This window comes from Pyrus communis, chromosome 16 (genome assembly GCF_041283825.1).
Source record: "Pyrus communis isolate YQ-2024b chromosome 16, ASM4128382v1, whole genome shotgun sequence".
NCBI classification, from domain to species: Eukaryota; Viridiplantae; Streptophyta; class Magnoliopsida; order Rosales; family Rosaceae; genus Pyrus; species Pyrus communis.
Window position 1 is genome coordinate 2524160 of NC_142580.1, and position 17511 is coordinate 2541670.

Genomic DNA, 17511 nt, shown 5'->3' on the forward strand with positions numbered 1-17511 from the left:
CGACGCCGTATCTCCAATTTAAAAGTGGTTTTCTAATGGACAACTTTATCCCTGTTTCATACTCGAATTTTACGTAAAGCAAACAAAATCGTTAATTTGGCGCTGAGAGGCAGGCCACGCAGCGACTTTTCGTTTCTCAGAAACGATGGCCACCGTCAGCGCGACATCTCCGCCTCTGCTCTGCTGCAAAAACCGCATCGCCGGTTTTTCAAACAAACCCTCCCTCAGCTCTCGACCCAAGACCCAATTTTGCACGCAAAAGCCGTTGTCTGGGGCATTGGACTCCCAAACGCGGCCTTCACAACCGTCCGCAACCCACGAAAGGAACTCCAAATTGAAGCCGCACATGTGCCGCGCGGGTCGCCCGAAATACACCACCCCCGTCCAGCAGGAGAACGACGGCTCAGAACGGCTGCTTCAGATTGCCGTATGGCTTGCTGAGGGAGTCTACATTTTGTGGCCTTTTCTCCTTCCTTACGCTCCTCTGCGTAAATTAATGTACTTTGAGTAATTCTTATATATATGTAGTAATACGCACACACACACGTACATACATACATACATTTATATATATATATAAATAATTATAATTAGCTGCTCAAAGATGTTGCCTTGTTGGGAGTTCAGGGAGACCCAGTGTGGGCAATTAGTTCAGATACAGTGAACTCTCTTGTTTCTCTCTGAATTCCTTCTTCATTTTGCCTTTTATCTACTCCGGTATGCTGAATCAATCTGGTATTCATTTTCTGAGTTCAATTTCCATGTTGCCCCGTCACGGTGGCGATATCACAAGTTAACAAGGCACTAGAGTGCGGAACATAAAAACAGGTGACAGTGCATGATTGGCTCGAGATACCAGTACGGTGGAATCCCAGCTCATATTAGTCATATCTAGTAGTGGTAAACTTTAATTAATTTTTTTTTTTATGATATCTGCAATTAACTTGTTGGAAGAGTAGTTGGTGTTGGTTTGATTGATGCCCCGGTTCTGCACCCGGTCAGAATTTGTCATATCAAGTGAATTTGGTTTTTACTACCAAGTTTTACTATTTAAGCATCTTTTCTGACATGGACATTGGACAATTTGTTTTTTAGATGTCTGAAGGATTATTCAACTTTGTGATTGGGTGGACATTCATGTTTTGCTCCTCTGCTGTTCACGGATCGAAAGAGGGACAGATACAAGTGGTTTCTCGACGCCTTATGGGGTTTTCAGATGTTTCTCACTATTAATATGCTTTTGTCCAAAACTTATTGTTGTCGATATGTGAGCATTAATCTATGAATTTTGATAATTGGGAGGGCGGATTCAAATGCAGGACCTCTTTCGCGATTGAGAAACAGATATCACTAGGTCAAGAGCTAGTTGTTATCGGTCTATGATTTTATATATGCTTTGTAATGGGCATGTTTTCGGAGACCAGTTACGTTTTCCATCAATTTGATCAATGTTGTTGTGCATGTGATATGAACAGCTTTTCTAATACCTTACATGGCTACCCGGCTGAATGAGGCTGAGTCAGACTACACTCCAAGCAAGGGCTCACAGCTCGGGTCTGTGATGACCAATGGTGCTCCCATCGTTGGACTTGCTGGCGGAGCAATATGTCTGATATCTGCATTGTGGGCACTTTTTGGCCGAATGGACGGAAACTTTGGGAGCATTTCAGAAAGATGGGAGTTCTTGATCGGTTACCTAGGATCGGAGAGGCTGGCTTATGCATTCATTTGGGATATCTGTTCTTACGCCGTCTTCCAGCCCTGGTTAATAGGTGAAGAATATTGTCTTTTAATGATTTATATTTCACTGCCCAATGCTGCAATGGCAGCATGGTTTATATATAGTTTACATATACACGCATGAAAGAAAAACAACAATAAAGGTCGCAGCTGCCATGTGCTTGTCCAGGTTGTTGCCATGTGATTGTCCAGGTTGTACAGATGCTTCAGCAGCTAGTGGGATTATTAGTGGACCACTGCCATGGGATTATTCCTTCTGTATTCCTTCTGTTGTGCAGGTTGTACAGATTCCTTCTGTTGTCCAGGTTGTACAGCAGCTTTAGCTTCATCATCCCCCCGCAAGCTCATGAGCGGACGACGAACGAGCTTGGACTTTAAGAAATGAAAACGATCAGCAGATAAGCCCTTGGTGAATATGTCTGCAGTCTGAAAAGTAGTAGACACATGATAGACATTTAATGACTTTGCCACTACAAGCTCACGCACAAAATGATAATCCACAGCAACATGTTTTGTTCGAGCATGGAACACGGGATTAGATGCCAATGCAATGGAGCTTGTGTTATCACACCAAATTAAAGGAGTCGAAATACGGATGCAAAGCTCCTGCAGCAGTTGTTGGATCCAAACAAGTTCAGTTGCCGTGATGGCCAACTGCCGATATTCGGATTCGGTACTTGAACGAGCAACTGTGCGTTGCTTTTTGGAGCTCCAAGATATTAAATTTGGACCAAAATATATGCAAAAACCACCAGTGGAGCGTCTAGTGTCTGGATCCCCGGCATAGTCCGAGTCAGAAAATCCGACCAAATCAGTACCACCGCGACTAAACTGAAGCCCGTCCTCAGGTGTGCCTTTTAAGTAACGAAGGATGCGTTTTACTGCAATCCAATGAACTGAGGTGGGCTGGTGCATATGCTGACATACCTGATTTACTGCATACGTGATGTCAGGTCTGGTGATGGTTAAGTATTGCAGAGCGCCGACCACACTGCGGTAGCTGGTAGGATTAGGCAAGGGAACACCATCAAGAGAATGAAGTGGAGAGCTAGATTGAGCTGGAGTAGCACAAGGCTTGGCGTCCAACATATCTACACGCTGCAACAAATCGAGAACATATTTTGTCTGCTTTAGATGTAACCCATCAGCTCCACGAGTTGCTTCAAGACCCAAGAAAAAATGGAGGGGTCCCAAATCTTTCGTAGAAAAACTCTGACCAAGTGCATGGATAAGGGAGTCAACATGAGAGCATTGATTGCCTGTGATAAGGATGTCGTCAACATAGATTAGAAGAATCAAATATACGCCATGATCATTAAAAATGAAGAGAGAATGATCTGCTTGTGATGCCACAAAACCCAAATCAAGAAGATATTCAGAAAAGCGATGAAACCATGCTCTTGGGGCTTGTTTCAAGCCATATAAGGACTTGCGTAAACGACAAACATGATGAGGATACTCGGGGTCTTCAAAACCACGTGGTTGTTTCATGAAAACTTCTTCAGAGAGATTCCCGTGCAAAAACGCATTTTGGACATCAAGTTGGCGTATAGGCCAATTATAAGAAACTGCAAGGGCAAGAACCAGTCGAATGGTGACATGCTTAACCACCGGACTAAACGTCTCCGTGTAATCAACACCCATCGTTTGATGAAATCCATTGGCAACAAGACGAGCTTTATATCGCTCCACTGTACCGTCAGATTTCCGCTTTGTGCGATAGACCCACTTGCAAGGAAGAACATGAGTAGCAGTTGAAGAAGGTACCAACTCCCATGTACCAGCATCTTTCAAGGCCTTAAACTCCAATGTCATTGCATCACGCCAATGAGATAATTGATTTGCCTCGCGAAACGAGGTTGGTTCAGAATCAGGAGCTTGTAATGATGTCAATAAAGCATATTTGGGGTTTGGTTTTCGAATGCCAGATTTAGACCGAGTGAGCATGGGATGGTGAGCAGAAGCGGAGGAAGGTGGAGGAGCCTCATTAATGGAAATCAAACTGTCAGAGCTATCAGGAGCAGGTTGAGAATGAGGTGGCGAGGAAAGTGAAGGTGTAGACAATGGTGAACTTGAGGAAGGTTGCAAGGGGAAGAGAGGTGCTGCACTAGAAGAGGATGTTAGAGTATGAGGAATAGAAATATGAGATGATGAAGGTACCTGAGGGAGAGGTGGTAAGGGAGAATGAGTGATAACCACGGGAGAGTAAGCTTCTGACGGCAAGACTGAGGAGAATTGTGTAGGGTTGTCGAATGGAAAAGTTTCCTCATCAAAAACCACATGACGTGACAAATAAACTCGTCCATTTGACATATCATAACAGCGATAGCCCTGATGATGAAGTGAGTAACCAATGAAAACACATTTTTTTGAACGAAATTCCAATTTATTTTTATTATAAGGGCGTAAATAGGGAAAGCAAGCACAACCGAAAACACGAAGACATAAATAAGAGGGCTTGCGACTATACAATTTTTCATAAGGCGAAATATAATTCAATTGGCGTGCTGGAAGACGGTTAATTAAATAAACTGAGGTGTTGAAAGCATCCACCCAAAAAGAAGAAGACATTTTAGCAGTGGCAAGTAAAGTAAGACCCATGTCAACAATATGGCGTTGTTTCCGTTCAGCAGCACCATTTTGTTCAGGAGTATGAGGGCATGTTATCCGGTGCTCAATACCATTATTAATTAAAAATTGTTGAAATTCCTTACTCATAAATTCACCCCCGCCATCAGTTTGGAAAGATTTTATCTTATAAACAGTATGGATAGATAGAAGATTTTCAACAAGCAATTTAAATTTTTGAAAATGAGAAAAAGCTTCATGTTTAAATCTCATAGGAAATATCCAAGTATAACGAGAGTAATCATCAAGAAATATTATAAAATACTTGGAACCCTTAACAGAGACAATTGGTGAAGTCCAAACATCACAATGAATCAATTGAAGAGGACAAACTGAAACTGATGGAGACAAAGCAAATGGTAGTTTAGTGCTTTTGCCCAATGGGCAAGTAGGGCAAAAACTAGGGAACTTAGAATCCTTAATAGGAATAGAGGACATAATTTTTTTTAAAATTGCAGGAGATGGATGACCGAAACGCTGATGCCACATAAATGAAGAGGTTCGTTGTCCAAATAATGCCACGTTCTTGAAAGGAAATTTCGACAAACCCACACGAAACGGATACAATCCATTCTCACTCTTGCCGTGGAAAAGCGTCTTCCCCGTGGATAGATCCTTCACAAAGAAATCAGTAGGAGTGAAAATGAAGTAGCAATGATTATCACAACAAAAGCGATGAACGCTCAGTAGATTAGCAGAAGCAGAAGGACAATGCAACACAGAATTTAAAGGAAATTGAGACACGAAACCGGAACCAATATGCTTTATAGACAAACCTGCACCATTACCAACCGCGACTTGGTCTTGGCCAATATATTCTGTGGAGAGGCTCAAATTAGCTAGATCATTGGTGATGTGTGACGATGCGCCACTGTCGGTATACCATGTAGGGGATCGTGCATTAACCACAGGAGAGGCAGCCATCATAGCATGAGATTGTGGATAGCGGCCTTCGGAAAAAGGCGACTTGAAACAATTTGCGGTAGAATGACGATGATCACCACAATAGTTACAAATATTAGAAGAAGAGGGAGCATCCGCAACATGGTGGGGAAGATAGGAAGAGCGACGAAGACCAGCATTGGGTGTAGGAAGAAGTCCTCGATTCTGAAACGAGCCACGACCGGATCCACCATGAAACAAACCACTGTTTGAACCACCACGACGGCCAACAAAAGGATTACTAGCACCGCGACCTTGAAAAAAGCCACGACCTTGAAAACCACCACGACGGAATGAGGATGTACGACCATTTCCTCGGTGAAGTGTGGTTCCACGACCAGGATTGGGAGTGGAGCCAGAAGGGGCAAAGAGAGCTGTAGTGGTGTGATCAGGACTGAAAGTAGGGCTATAGTCGTCCATACGGCTTTCAGCGCTTAAGAGCAAAGCAACCATATCGTCAAGACTCATAGGATTTTCTCTTGCTTGAATCGAAGTAACTATACTTTCGAAAGCAGGACCAACACCATTCAAAATCAGCTCCATAAGATCATCGTCATCAATAGGTTTTCCCGCAAGAGCCAATTGATCAGCAAAGTTTGTTAATTTATCAACATAGTCTGTGATGGACATGTTACCTCTTTTAGTGGACTGCATCTGGTGCTTAAGTTGAAGAACACGGGTGCGAGATTGAGAAGCAAAACGTGTTTTCAGAGTATCCCAAGCAGCTCGGGATGTGTCACAGGTGGCGACGATGGAAAGCACATTGGGTGTCAAAGTTGAGTTAATCCAACTCAACAATTGTTGGTCCTGTCGCTGCCAAGTTACGTACTCGGAGTTGAGAGTAGTAGTATTCTCAAGAAACTTGGGTGGACATGTTTTTGTACCATCAACATAGGCAACAAGATCATTACTTTTAAGTAAGGGATTAAACTGGGCAAGCCACAACATATAATTGGTTCGATCAAGTTTGATGGAAACCAGATAGGAAATATTAGGAAGGGAGCTGGTAAGAAGAGAAGAAGAAGCAGCCATGGAAGCGGAAGAAAATTTGAGAAGAAGAGAAGGCAGAAAAAAAAATACAGTTGCGAGCTTGATGGGTTAGAGGAAGGAGGAAACAGATGCAGGAGGTTTTGTCGTTAGACAAAAGGCTCTGGATACCATGAAGAATATTGTCTTTTAATGATTTATATTTCACTGCCCAATGCTGCAATGGCAGCATGGTTTATATATAGTTTACATATACACGCATGAAAGAAAAACAACAATAAAGGTCGCAGCTGCCATGTGCTTGTCCAGGTTGTTGCCATGTGATTGTCCAGGTTGTACAGATGCTTCAGCAGCTAGTGGGATTATTAGTGGACCACTGCCATGGGATTATTCCTTCTGTATTCCTTCTGTTGTGCAGGTTGTACAGATTCCTTCTGTTGTCCAGGTTGTACAGCAGCTTTAGCTTCATCAATAGGTGACAATCTTCAAGATGTTGAGAGCAGCAAGATTGGTATCGTAAATTATCTTAGATTTGTACCAGTTGTTGGCTAAGTTGCTTACCTTGTTTGTCTGAATCTTGACGAGGAACTGTAGCTTTAACAGCAAGTAAATATCTGATTGTAATAACTGTATCAAAGACAAAACATTGTACTGCAATATGAACATGAAGCTTCCTTTATTCTTCCCAAAGACAACAACACAAAGACAAGGGCGTGAAGTTTCCCCCCATTGGGTAAAGCCACAGGACCAATAATTATTAAAAAGGGCTTTTGCGCACGTTTTTTTCTTCCTTCTACACCAGTATTTATGTTTCATTTGTATTTTCTTTTTATTGGAGGCTCATATGTTAAAGTGACCCAGATAAAATAAAGGGTGGTGCTATTTATAAACTCATTTTTATCTCTCAATCTTAATTTCCGGCCTTCGAATCGGAAGAATTGAAAAATATCAATAGATAAAAATCAACAAGGGTGTGTGAGAGGTAAAAAAAAGTTTGAATAACAATACCCAACATAAATTGTATTAAAGAGTATGAAAATAGTAATACAATTAGCACTACGACTTCATTTTTATTTTGCTATAAAAAAAGGGGACATGTATCTCGTTTTACTATAGCTAAAATGTAAAACGAGATACGTATACCTGGAGGGACAACGACTACAGACAGTCTATGTAATGTTAGCAGAAACTGCATATGTAGACAAGACAAGGAAGAACGAACATCAAATCTATGGCACATGAGATTGGGTCATGTTAGCGATCACAAGCTAAATGTAATGATGAAGAAGTCAATGCTTAAAGGGCTATCTCAGCTTGATGTAAGAACATATACAGTTTGTGTAGGATGCCAGTATGGTAAAGCACATGAACTACCATATGAGGAGTCGAAGTTTAAAGCAAAAGATCCGTTATGTACTCTAATTTGTTTACTTATTTTGTCTCTCCAACACTTGTATTAGAGTTATGTACTCTAATTTTTCTTAACATTTTTAACTTTTTCTCTCTTCCATGCGTATGCACGTGAAAGTGACCAGAGGACTGCAATTAAGTACGGATCTATTTTCAACCAGAAAGAGATGCATATTGCTTTTTGGGTAAGTCCAAAGACGTGCATTCTTCTCTATTACTGAGAGAAGTGCCGCAGCAGGTTAAAAGGAAGAGAGACTCACTTGGGCTAATTCGTCTGCGAACAGCATGGAAAAGCCACTTCTGGGCAGCTTCAAAGAAGCTGAGTACGAAAATGCAGAAAGCAGATGCATGCGTTTCAATTCGATGGGTAAAAAGATGATGAATTCTTGGAAAGATTTACTACATTTTGCTACAAAAGCATGGCAAATGGGCCGTTCTGATCCCAGGAAAATCATCTTTGCAATAAAAATGGGACTGGCTTTGTCCACAGTTTCTTTGCTAATATTTTGGAAAAAATCATATCACGACGTTAGTCAGTACTCAATCTGGGCTATCCTCACTGTAATTGTGATGTTCGAATTCAGCATCGGTACGCTTTGTTTGATTTCAGAACGTAAAGTATCAATTTAGGTCTGTTCGATAACCATTGTTTCAGTTTTCAGTTTTCCGTTTTCATGCAGGTGGGACTTTCATCAAAGGATTTAACCGCGGTTTCGGAACCTTGTTTGCCGGAATGCTTGCATTCTGCTTTTCCGAGTTATCATTGCTGGCTGCAAAACTGGAGGAAGTTGTGATTGTCATAAGCATATTTATCATTGGTTCGTATAAGTACTAATTGCAAATTAAAATCATAGTTAAATTCAACCTTTTTTCTAACTCTGCTTCTTCTCGACACCCTTTAGGATTTTTTGCGTCTTACTTGAAGCTGTGCCCAACAATGAAGCCCTACGAGTACGGGTTTCGAGTTTTCGTGTTGACATACTGCATCCTAATGGTTGCTGGGAACAGAACAAGGGAGTACAATGTGGCAGTTGTGACTCGACTGGTTCTTATTGCAGTGGGAGCTGCTGTTTGTTTAGCTGTTAACATATGCATATATCCGATATGGTCGGGAGAGGATCTGCATAACTTGGTAGTGAAGAATTTCAAGGGAGTTGCTACTTCATTAGAAGGTACAATTACAATGTGCGAATTTTTTCTTTACTTTCTAGTCAGCTTTCTGCTCTATTAATCTGCTCGACTTTATTGCTTAGGCTGCGTTAACGGGTACCTAAAATGTGTCGAATATGAGAGGATCTCCTCACGAATTCTTACATACCAAGCTGCAGATGATCCACTGTACAAGGGCTATCGATCCGTGGTCGAATCTACAAGCCAAGAAGAAACTCTGGTATGATTTACTCCAAGAAGAAGCACTCATACAACCCGGAAGTTCTTGGGAGTTTTGATTTCCATTTGACTTGTTTTTTTATGAGTGCAGTTGGGATTTGCAGTCTGGGAACCACCTCATGGGCGTTACCGAATGTTCAATTATCCTTGGACAAATTTTGTGAAATTAAGTGGTGCATTGAGGCATTGTGCGTTTATGGTCATGGCTCTACTCTACATGGATGCATTCTTTCCGAAATACAGGTAACCGTGCGTGACAAGAAAGAAATCGATTACATTACAAATTGTGATTCGGACGTATTACTTGTACAGTTTCCTTCCCACAGACACTGTTGGTTAATAATTTTGTACTACATGTAGGCACCAGCAGAAAAAAGGCAGGTTTCTCGTGATGAACTCCAGCGGGTTGGAGCTGAAGCTGCCAAAGTTTTGCTGGAACTCGCCAAGAAAGTGGAGAAGATGGAAACATTAGCCCCTGGAGACATGCTCAAAGACGTGCATCAGGCAGCAGAGGAACTGCAGAAGAAGATAGACCAGAGATCATATCTTCTGGTCAATTCAGAGAGTTGGGAAATCGGAAGACGGCCTAACGAACCACAAAATGCTTCATCAGAGGACATGCTTGGGGACCAAGCATCTTGGCCCTTGCCCCTTTCATTCGGTGGCGGCAGTGGCATTATCAAGGAATGTAACTGTGGAACATATGAAAGCGCGAGCGTCTTGTCCCTGGCTACATTTGCTTCGCTACTGATTGAGTTTGTTGCCCGGCTTCAAAATGTGGTTGACACATTCCAAGAGCTCGGCGAGAAAGCAGACTTTCAGGCGTTTGTTCCGGATACACTGCCTGCAAAGAAATTCGGGTATAAAAGCGTAACGAATGAAACAGGATTTGCTAACAAAAGCAATTGCAGGGAGGGTGAGGTGTAGGTTAAGATTATGATAGGTCCAGCGTTCGAATCCCTCCACTAAAAGATGTGCCGAAATTGCTCTGCTAGTCTGTAACACCCACGAAAATTTCAAGCTACTGGAAATCTTGTGGGAATTAGTTCCGTTTGAACTCTAAACCTGAGAAGAAATTTAAAAAGGGGACGTTTCGATTGCTCGTTACACTGTTGATGGCGCACGGACGAAAAAATGAGTCGATTATCGACTTAATAATGTCATGAGAGGGTGTGGACAACAATTCCTTACATTTCAAACCATCCAGAGTTTGATCAGATGATACATGTCCAACACTCATCTATGAGCCTATCTATCACAAATCACAACTCAAAATTATATCTAAGAATGCTTGCGCTTGGATTTCTTTTTCGATGGTTCTCCAGACTCCGCAAGATATGCTTCTGGATTTACGTTCTCAGCCATTTTTTGTATTCCATACTCTTTTGCCTTTTTCTGCAAAACAACCAGCAAAAAGGAGGTAAGGTAAAACGAAACCAACAAGACAACCATGTTTCTAGAGACTAGAGAGCGATCAAAATGTAAGCTTCTAGCATGCCTTATTTCTATCATTATAGTTTACCTTCAGAGATGTGGCCACGGCAGCCAGATCTTTGCTACCATCATCAGATTTGGTATCCTGAACTACAGGCTCCTGAATCAGGAAAAACGGAAAATTAACAACAGCTCGTAGGAAGATGTATAAGTAACTTAAAGAATCAAAGCACCCTAACACCAAACAAAACAGAAAACATCTATGTACTACCTTTGGAGGAATGAAAGCAGCTTCTCTTTTTCGCTTATTTTCCGCAGTTTTTTCAGACTGTTTCTCCTGCTTCTCTTGCCACTTCTTTGCTGATTTCACTTTGTCGTTCAAAAAGTATTCCCCAGTTTCCAATTGTATGTCAATCTGAGAAAGCAACAGAAAAATGAAAATTTATATGACAACTAAAATGCAAGTTGATATAAAATAACTTCCAAAAATTTATTTTTACTTGGAAAAGGAAGAACATTGGGAACTAAAAACAAGGGATATTTAAACGGATAGAATCAGACATCAATCAAGAACTAAAATGGTATAAAAAAAGTGGGGAAGAAAGAAGGCAAACGTGTTCAGTAACATCTAAAAGTTAAGCATCTACAATTAACTACGACAGAGATCACTGACATTTTAATAATTTTAGGTAGAGAAGGTACTTTATCTATAGACATAACAGCTACCAAAAGTAGCTACTTTTGTTATGCGTATTCAGGAGAACAGCAACCTTATTATGCCTCATTCACAAGGAATCCTTGCAGGAAGATGGACCATACAAGAGTCTGGTAGCAAATTACTCACCTTGCTAGGTTGCTGAGGAGGCGGGAATGGTGTATATGGTCTCTTCTCTTTACTCTTGACCTTGTTTTGATTAATATTTTTCCTGGGGAGAGAAAGAGAGAGAATAGTTCAAAACTGAAATAATAGCGCCCAAGACACCTACAAAACATAGGCAGGTAATAACAGTTGTCAGCATGCAGAGAGTTAAAGAAAAAAGAAGTAGAAGTCATACTTCTTGAACTTTGGAAGAAATCTATCCCAGTTCTCATTTGCTAGCGCCGGATCCTTTTCAAGTTCTTTCCTCACCATGAGAGTCTGCTTACCAGGAAGGAAGAGATAAAAAGTTAAGCACAGAGGATTCATTCACAGACCTTCAGGTCTAACTTTGTAAGGTGAGAGACAATCTTGATGAAATCACATAGTACAACTACAATCACCTTGATATGAAATATGGGATGCATTGCATTCGTCATGCAGTCTTCCACAATCCTCCTGACTTGCTTCAATGCTTTAAATGAACCCATTACAGAAACGGTGTTTCCCTATTCATTTACAAGCGAATTAAAATTCTTTTGCCATAGTTTCACTTCAAATAAAAATGTACAATATAGCAATCACAATCACAAGGAATAGCACACTTACTTGGACCAGAATATAACAGCCTGTAAGTATTTCAAGTGCCTGTGTTCAAAGTATATTGTGAAAGATTAGAGAAACAGAATAAGATATAAGGATATACCTAATGAAATGTGAAATCACATATACTTGAATTATAAAACATGATATCTGGTTTACTCCATGCACCTTCAAAGTAGACGAATTGGGGCCAATCAGGCGGTCCCGCCGTTTTACAAATCGTTCCTGCACTCAATAAGAGATTGGAATGCTTAATGTAAATTATTCTTGGAAATCGTCCAACTGAAACAGTTCAACAGTTGGTATTATTACAAATGTCAACAGTCAGTACTTATTTCTTCTAGCCAATCCCTACCGTTCCTCCATTGCTAAGGGTAGCTCTTGGGTCCAACTCACACGGAGTAGGCAGTTGAACCCAAAGGCTAGGTAGGAGTTTGAGGAGGGCTACCACGGTACCACCTATCTTGTACCCAGTTCTAAGACCAAAGGAAAGGGGAAATTGATTCAACAATCACTCGAAAATATTTGGATTGTCAACGCCACAGTACTCAGCAATTTAAAATTATCAAAATACGCTGCTTTTGCAGAATGAGAGTTACCAACCACTTGTTCTTAGCACAATAGGCAAAATTAAGTCCTAATATATTGTACTAGAGGTAGTTTAAAAATAAACCTAAAATAATTTTACCCTTCAAATGTGAATTTTAGTAAAATAACATTCCTCTTGCGGATCAATTGTTTATAAACCAGTAAACTTATCCTTGTATTCCTGTTTCACTAAACCTAAGAAACTCAAACCTAAAGCATCAAACAAATGCTCATATCATCTTAGTGCTGACACAAAAAGGTCCTGCATCAAAACTACATAGAAGGCTTCTGAAAAGAAGAAAAAAAAAATTGATGGGAAGTTAATAGCTTGGATCTGTTCATAAGAAAACTGACAATCCACTACTAAAAGTAAAAGAAAGAAATTTGAAGCAACACACCTTACTTCTCACGAAGCTGCTAATCTTGATGATGTCACATTGCATTTCATCATTCAGTATTTTTATTGCCTGAAACAAAGGTTGAGCACTTGAATCAGAAAATTCACAAAAAAATTGCCCAACCCAAAACTCAATTCCATGAATGAGACTATATATAGTGGGGTTTGTAAGTAATGAGAAATAGTATCATATAATTATATATTACAGGTTTATAAAATTGATCCTGAGCTCTTCACTAGGATTCAAATAATCTGACGTAAAACTAAAAGTATATCATTTCTATTGATTCTGAAAAAGAATATTATAGCATCGAAAGAGAAAAGGAATTAGATCGAAAGAACAAACAGAAATACCTTAAAAACTACTTCAAACTGTTTGAAGCCATAGGAAAGCCGATTCAAACATAAGAAGATAATAACAAGAACCTGACATTTGTACCTGAGGAGCAGGAACACTTCTTGACAAAAGTTTGATCAGATCCCTAGCTTTGACAACAATATATGGGTCTTTAGTCTTCCTGGTTGTTGAGACTGTCATGGAACCCTCAACCTACCCACATTACGAAAGCAACAGTTAAGCTACATAAACCAAATCAAACAGAATTTTTCATAAGCCACCCATCGGTCACGAATAAATTTCATGAAGGTCAACCAACCAAATTAACAAATACAAGAGTTTGCACAAACAAAAGTTAGTGCAACATACCAGATTCAGTTCGCACGTAATGCCATACTCTTTCAAAGCAGATTTCACCACTGGCCAGCATTCTTGCAAGTACTTTTCTGCACAACAGAGTGCAAAGTCTCGTGAGTGAGAAAATACAATAGCATAATTTCCTATAATGCTCACTGAAAAACAAGATCCCGACTGTGCAACAGCCATATTTCAAACTAGGTTTTATCCTTTTGCCTCACCTGAGTTCCCAAATTCACTTTTCACACAAATTTCAAATACATTTTCTTAGCAGCCAAACAACAATAGTAACCAAATTTAGCATCATAAAATGCTTACCGGCACAAAACAGCATAAAGAGAATTAGGTCAATAAAACAGATTCTAACCCAATAGTTTTTACTTTACCCAAAATCTCAAACACTTATTTCATGACTAAAACTTTTGAAATTTTCTTTTCTTTTCTTTTCCCACACTTTCTCGGCAGCCAAACAGATAAAAAATAAAGAGTAACAACAAGAAGAAGAAGAAGAGAGGAGGCACCTCTGTATTGAGGGAACAGCGTAGAGAAGGAGGTGACTTCGAGCATGCCGCCTTCGTTCCAAGAAGGGTCGAACTTCTCAATCGTCCAGCGGTCAATGTTAGGGTCGTCGTCCCAAGGCTTCGGTTTACGGTGCTTGTCCTTGCGCCTCTGCGGCTCCTGAACGCCAGCGTTTTCGCTGGTCTCCATCGTCGCTCTGTTGTTTTTGCTTCGGCGTTTGAAACCCTAGACGTACAGGGAGAGGGAGAGAGAGAGAGAGAGAGAGAGAGAGAGAGAGAGAGAGGAGTGTTGAAAGATTCAAAAATCCATGGGTTTGGGTCGGCCCGTTTATCTAGCTATTCAAGTAGCGAGGGAAAAAATGGGCGTTGTTTTGCTGGGAAACCAAAACAAAAGAAAAATAAAAGCGCCATGGATATTTTGTTTACAAGTTTTTTTAATATCTTAATTATTTGAGCTACAATATATTTGTCTGTAAAATATTTTTTTCTAGAAGAAATATGGAAATTGCTAATTTTTATTAGTATTCTTCAATTAAAACAAAAATTATTATTAATGCTTTGCACTCCTAATTCTTTTGGGTACAGGTACATGTTCTTTATTCCATCACAATTTAGCAGTATTTTTATTTATTTGTAAGTAAGAGGTTTTATATTCGACTCAATAACGGAAACAATTAAATATTTATTTGATAGAAGTATCAAAATAAAGAAGTATGTGTATACAAACTATATTTCATTCTCTCTAACCTTTCCGGGCCCAAAAATAGTGAATAACCGTTGCCACCAATTATCCCCTTTTGAAAAGAAGACTAATTATTATACTTTACAACAAGTGTTTTTGTTCGTGTTGTATCTATAAAAGAATGTGTCGTGTTGTGTTATTTTTACGTCTTATGAAATTATACTAAATTTATTTTTTGATCAACAAAATATACTCAACTTAAACTATCAGTCAATGTCATATTCAACATTTATCCACAAATTTATGCATTGTATATCACTTGTTTTTACCTATGTTTCTTAGTAATTTTTTTGTTGGGACTTTTAGATCGAGGTTCAAAAACATAATGTATTTTTAGAAGTGAGTCTATTTATCTAGTTATATCTTTTTATATCTTTTAGACTCATTTTGTATTTTCTAAATATATTAAAAATCAATTAAAATATTCTAATATTATGCATTTTCCAATTCCAAATAAATTAATTAATATCTTATAACAAAAAACTAATATACTAACATAAATCTATTTGCAAACATTCTACCAATAAATCTATCTGCAAACATTCTACCCTAACTCAAGTAATAAATATATGAATGTATATTATACATATACATGAGATATAAAACCTAACTAAAAGGTAGAAAAAAAACATAATATGTGACATCCCACATCGGGAGCGATCCTTAAATGTATATTCACATCCCTACCTAGCACGAGGCCTTTTGGGAGCTCACTGGCTTCAGGTTTCGTAGGAACTCCGAAGTTAAGCGAGAAGAAGGCTAGAGCAATCCCATGATGGGTGACCCACTGGGAAGTTGCTCGTGAGTTCCCAAAAACAAAACCGTGAGGGAATGGTAAGCCCAAAGCGGACAATATCGTGCTACGGTGGTGGAGCGGGCCGGGGAAGTGATCCGCCCCGGGCCGGGATGTGACATAATATACAATATCGTGCTACGGTGGTGGAGCGGGCCGGGGAAGTGATCCGCCCCGGGCCGGGATGTGACATAATATACCAACAAGCAAGACACATTAATATGTGACATGTTGATTATAAAAAAAAATTTGTCATGTAGGTGGATAATATAATTAACATGTGATATAAGTTGATTATAAAAAATAAAAATAAAATCTATAAATGGGGTTTAAAGTAGGAGTAAGAACACGAAATAACAAAAAAATAAATAGAAAGAAATAATCAAAAAGATAATTAGAAAGAAATTTGATTGTTATAATAAATCTTATCATTGAAGAGATAAATATTGATAATTAAATAATTAAAATTAAGGAATTGGCATTACTATAATAAATTGGACTATTCCTACTATTGGCTCAAAAAATTGAACTTGTATCAAGGGTTTTTATTTTTATTTTTTGTTCAAATCTTTCGTTTTCAATCTAACATCAAAATATAGAACAGTGTCAATAATATCACATACAAGATAAACTCTTAGAACAATTAATAGATTATTTCCAATATTTTTTTCTTCTCTTCCCTTATCTCTCACTTTTCTCTTTGTCTCTCTCTTTCTCTAAAAAATTAATACAAAATGCTGATGTTGTTTGATCGTGATCATTCAAATATAACTTCAAAAAAATGAAGAAAATTTTGAATGGAAGAGAATATTCTTCCCACGTGAAGTCTCCTCATGGTCGCGCCAGCCCCAAAAATAAAATGTCAATGGTTTAGGCCCACTGGGTCGCAACACGTGGAGATAAGCATCAACCTGGAGTCCTGGACCAATAATGCCTTACTTCCTTCTTGAGTTAAAATACCTTTCTCACCCCTGTGTATGGCTCTCATTTTCGATTAGCTTTTTTTCCTATGTTAATAATTTTGTTATAAGGTTGTAAAGTTAAACTAAATTTGCAAGTGACAAAGTATTAAGTTCGATTTTTTTTATAGATGAAGAATTGATACAAAATTATTATAACTAACTCATTGTGTGGTTTAACTCTAGAATTTAGTTGTTATATTAAAAAAAGTCGATTAACATTTCATTCAAAAAACTTTTAGGTATTAATTTCCCTTATTGTGGTGCTTCCTACTGGGTGCCCAATGTAGTAATTGAACCTTCTAAACACAATATTCTCTTGTTAATTAAGCAAAAGGGACTAACATTGTTAACAAAATAGACAGAACCACCAAATTGATCCAATTTGAAATACAAAAATTAGGTCGCCTTTCATAACCATTCTATTTTTAGTAATTCAATTTAAAATACAAAAACTAGGTAAAATATGCGGGAGAAATGAGTAATGAAGCGTGATGGAACAAAAAGAAAAGGTGAGGAGATGAGACTCGGAATAAAAAACTAAAAACAAAAATCCAATAACAATTCACTTTCGTGATTTTGTTATTCATATAGTCCATCTCATTTTTTGTCTTGAATATTTTTCTTCTATTTATAGTAAAAGACAATAAAAATTAAGATCATAAACTTTTTCATTTATTCAAACGTACTATAATCTAGTGATGAAAGTATTAGATTTGATTTTCGTAAATTGCAAGTTTAAATATATGATTTATTTAAAAAGAAATATTATTCAGAACAAACTAAGGGACAAAGTGGTCTTTAAACATTTTTGTTTTCTTTCTATTGTTT

The 17511-nt window shown here is 38.7% G+C and overlaps 1 protein-coding gene and 2 pseudogenes across 3 annotated transcripts; 2 read left to right on the forward strand and 1 right to left on the reverse strand.

Moving 5' to 3' along the window:
- Positions 1 to 145: 145 nt before the first annotated feature.
- LOC137731284 (uncharacterized) lies at positions 146 to 7191 on the forward strand (annotated as a pseudogene). The gene is made up of 5 exons (XR_015957837.1): positions 146 to 507; positions 955 to 997; positions 1096 to 1232; positions 1476 to 1772; positions 6773 to 7191. The product of XR_015957837.1 is annotated as an uncharacterized LOC137731284 (transcript).
- Positions 7192 to 7776: 585 nt separating this feature from the next.
- On the forward strand, positions 7777 to 10145 carry LOC137731159 (aluminum-activated malate transporter 4-like; annotated as a pseudogene). Its single transcript, XR_015957958.1, has 6 exons — positions 7777 to 8296; positions 8388 to 8525; positions 8610 to 8879; positions 8961 to 9097; positions 9188 to 9339; positions 9457 to 10145. The product of XR_015957958.1 is annotated as an aluminum-activated malate transporter 4-like (transcript).
- Positions 10146 to 10226: 81 nt separating this feature from the next.
- Positions 10227 to 14549, reverse strand: LOC137731160 (KRR1 small subunit processome component). Its single transcript, XM_068470269.2, has 12 exons — positions 14190 to 14549; positions 13681 to 13757; positions 13414 to 13524; positions 12976 to 13044; positions 12158 to 12214; positions 11996 to 12034; positions 11791 to 11895; positions 11586 to 11668; positions 11375 to 11456; positions 10802 to 10945; positions 10619 to 10690; positions 10227 to 10491 (listed from the first exon to the last, which is right to left on the reverse strand). Exons 1-12 carry the CDS (start codon positions 14374 to 14376, stop codon positions 10378 to 10380), a joined length of 1140 nt encoding a protein of 379 aa, XP_068326370.1. The 5' UTR covers positions 14377 to 14549; the 3' UTR covers positions 10227 to 10377.
- Positions 14550 to 17511: the final 2962 nt, after the last annotated feature.

Bases quoted from the DNA above. Each gene is read 5' to 3' on its own strand.
- LOC137731160 (XM_068470269.2), bottom strand. From the start codon at position 14,376: ATGGAGACCAGCGAAAACGCTGGCGTTCAGGAGCCGCAGAGGCGCAAG. The intron at 13,525-13,680 runs GTATGTTGCACT...TAATGTGGGTAG, and splicing joins TTACGTGCGAACTGAATCTG to GTTGAGGGTTCCATGACAGT. The intron at 11,457-11,585 runs GTATGACTTCTA...TTCTCTCCCCAG, and splicing joins TTTCTTCCAAAGTTCAAGAA to GAAAAATATTAATCAAAACA.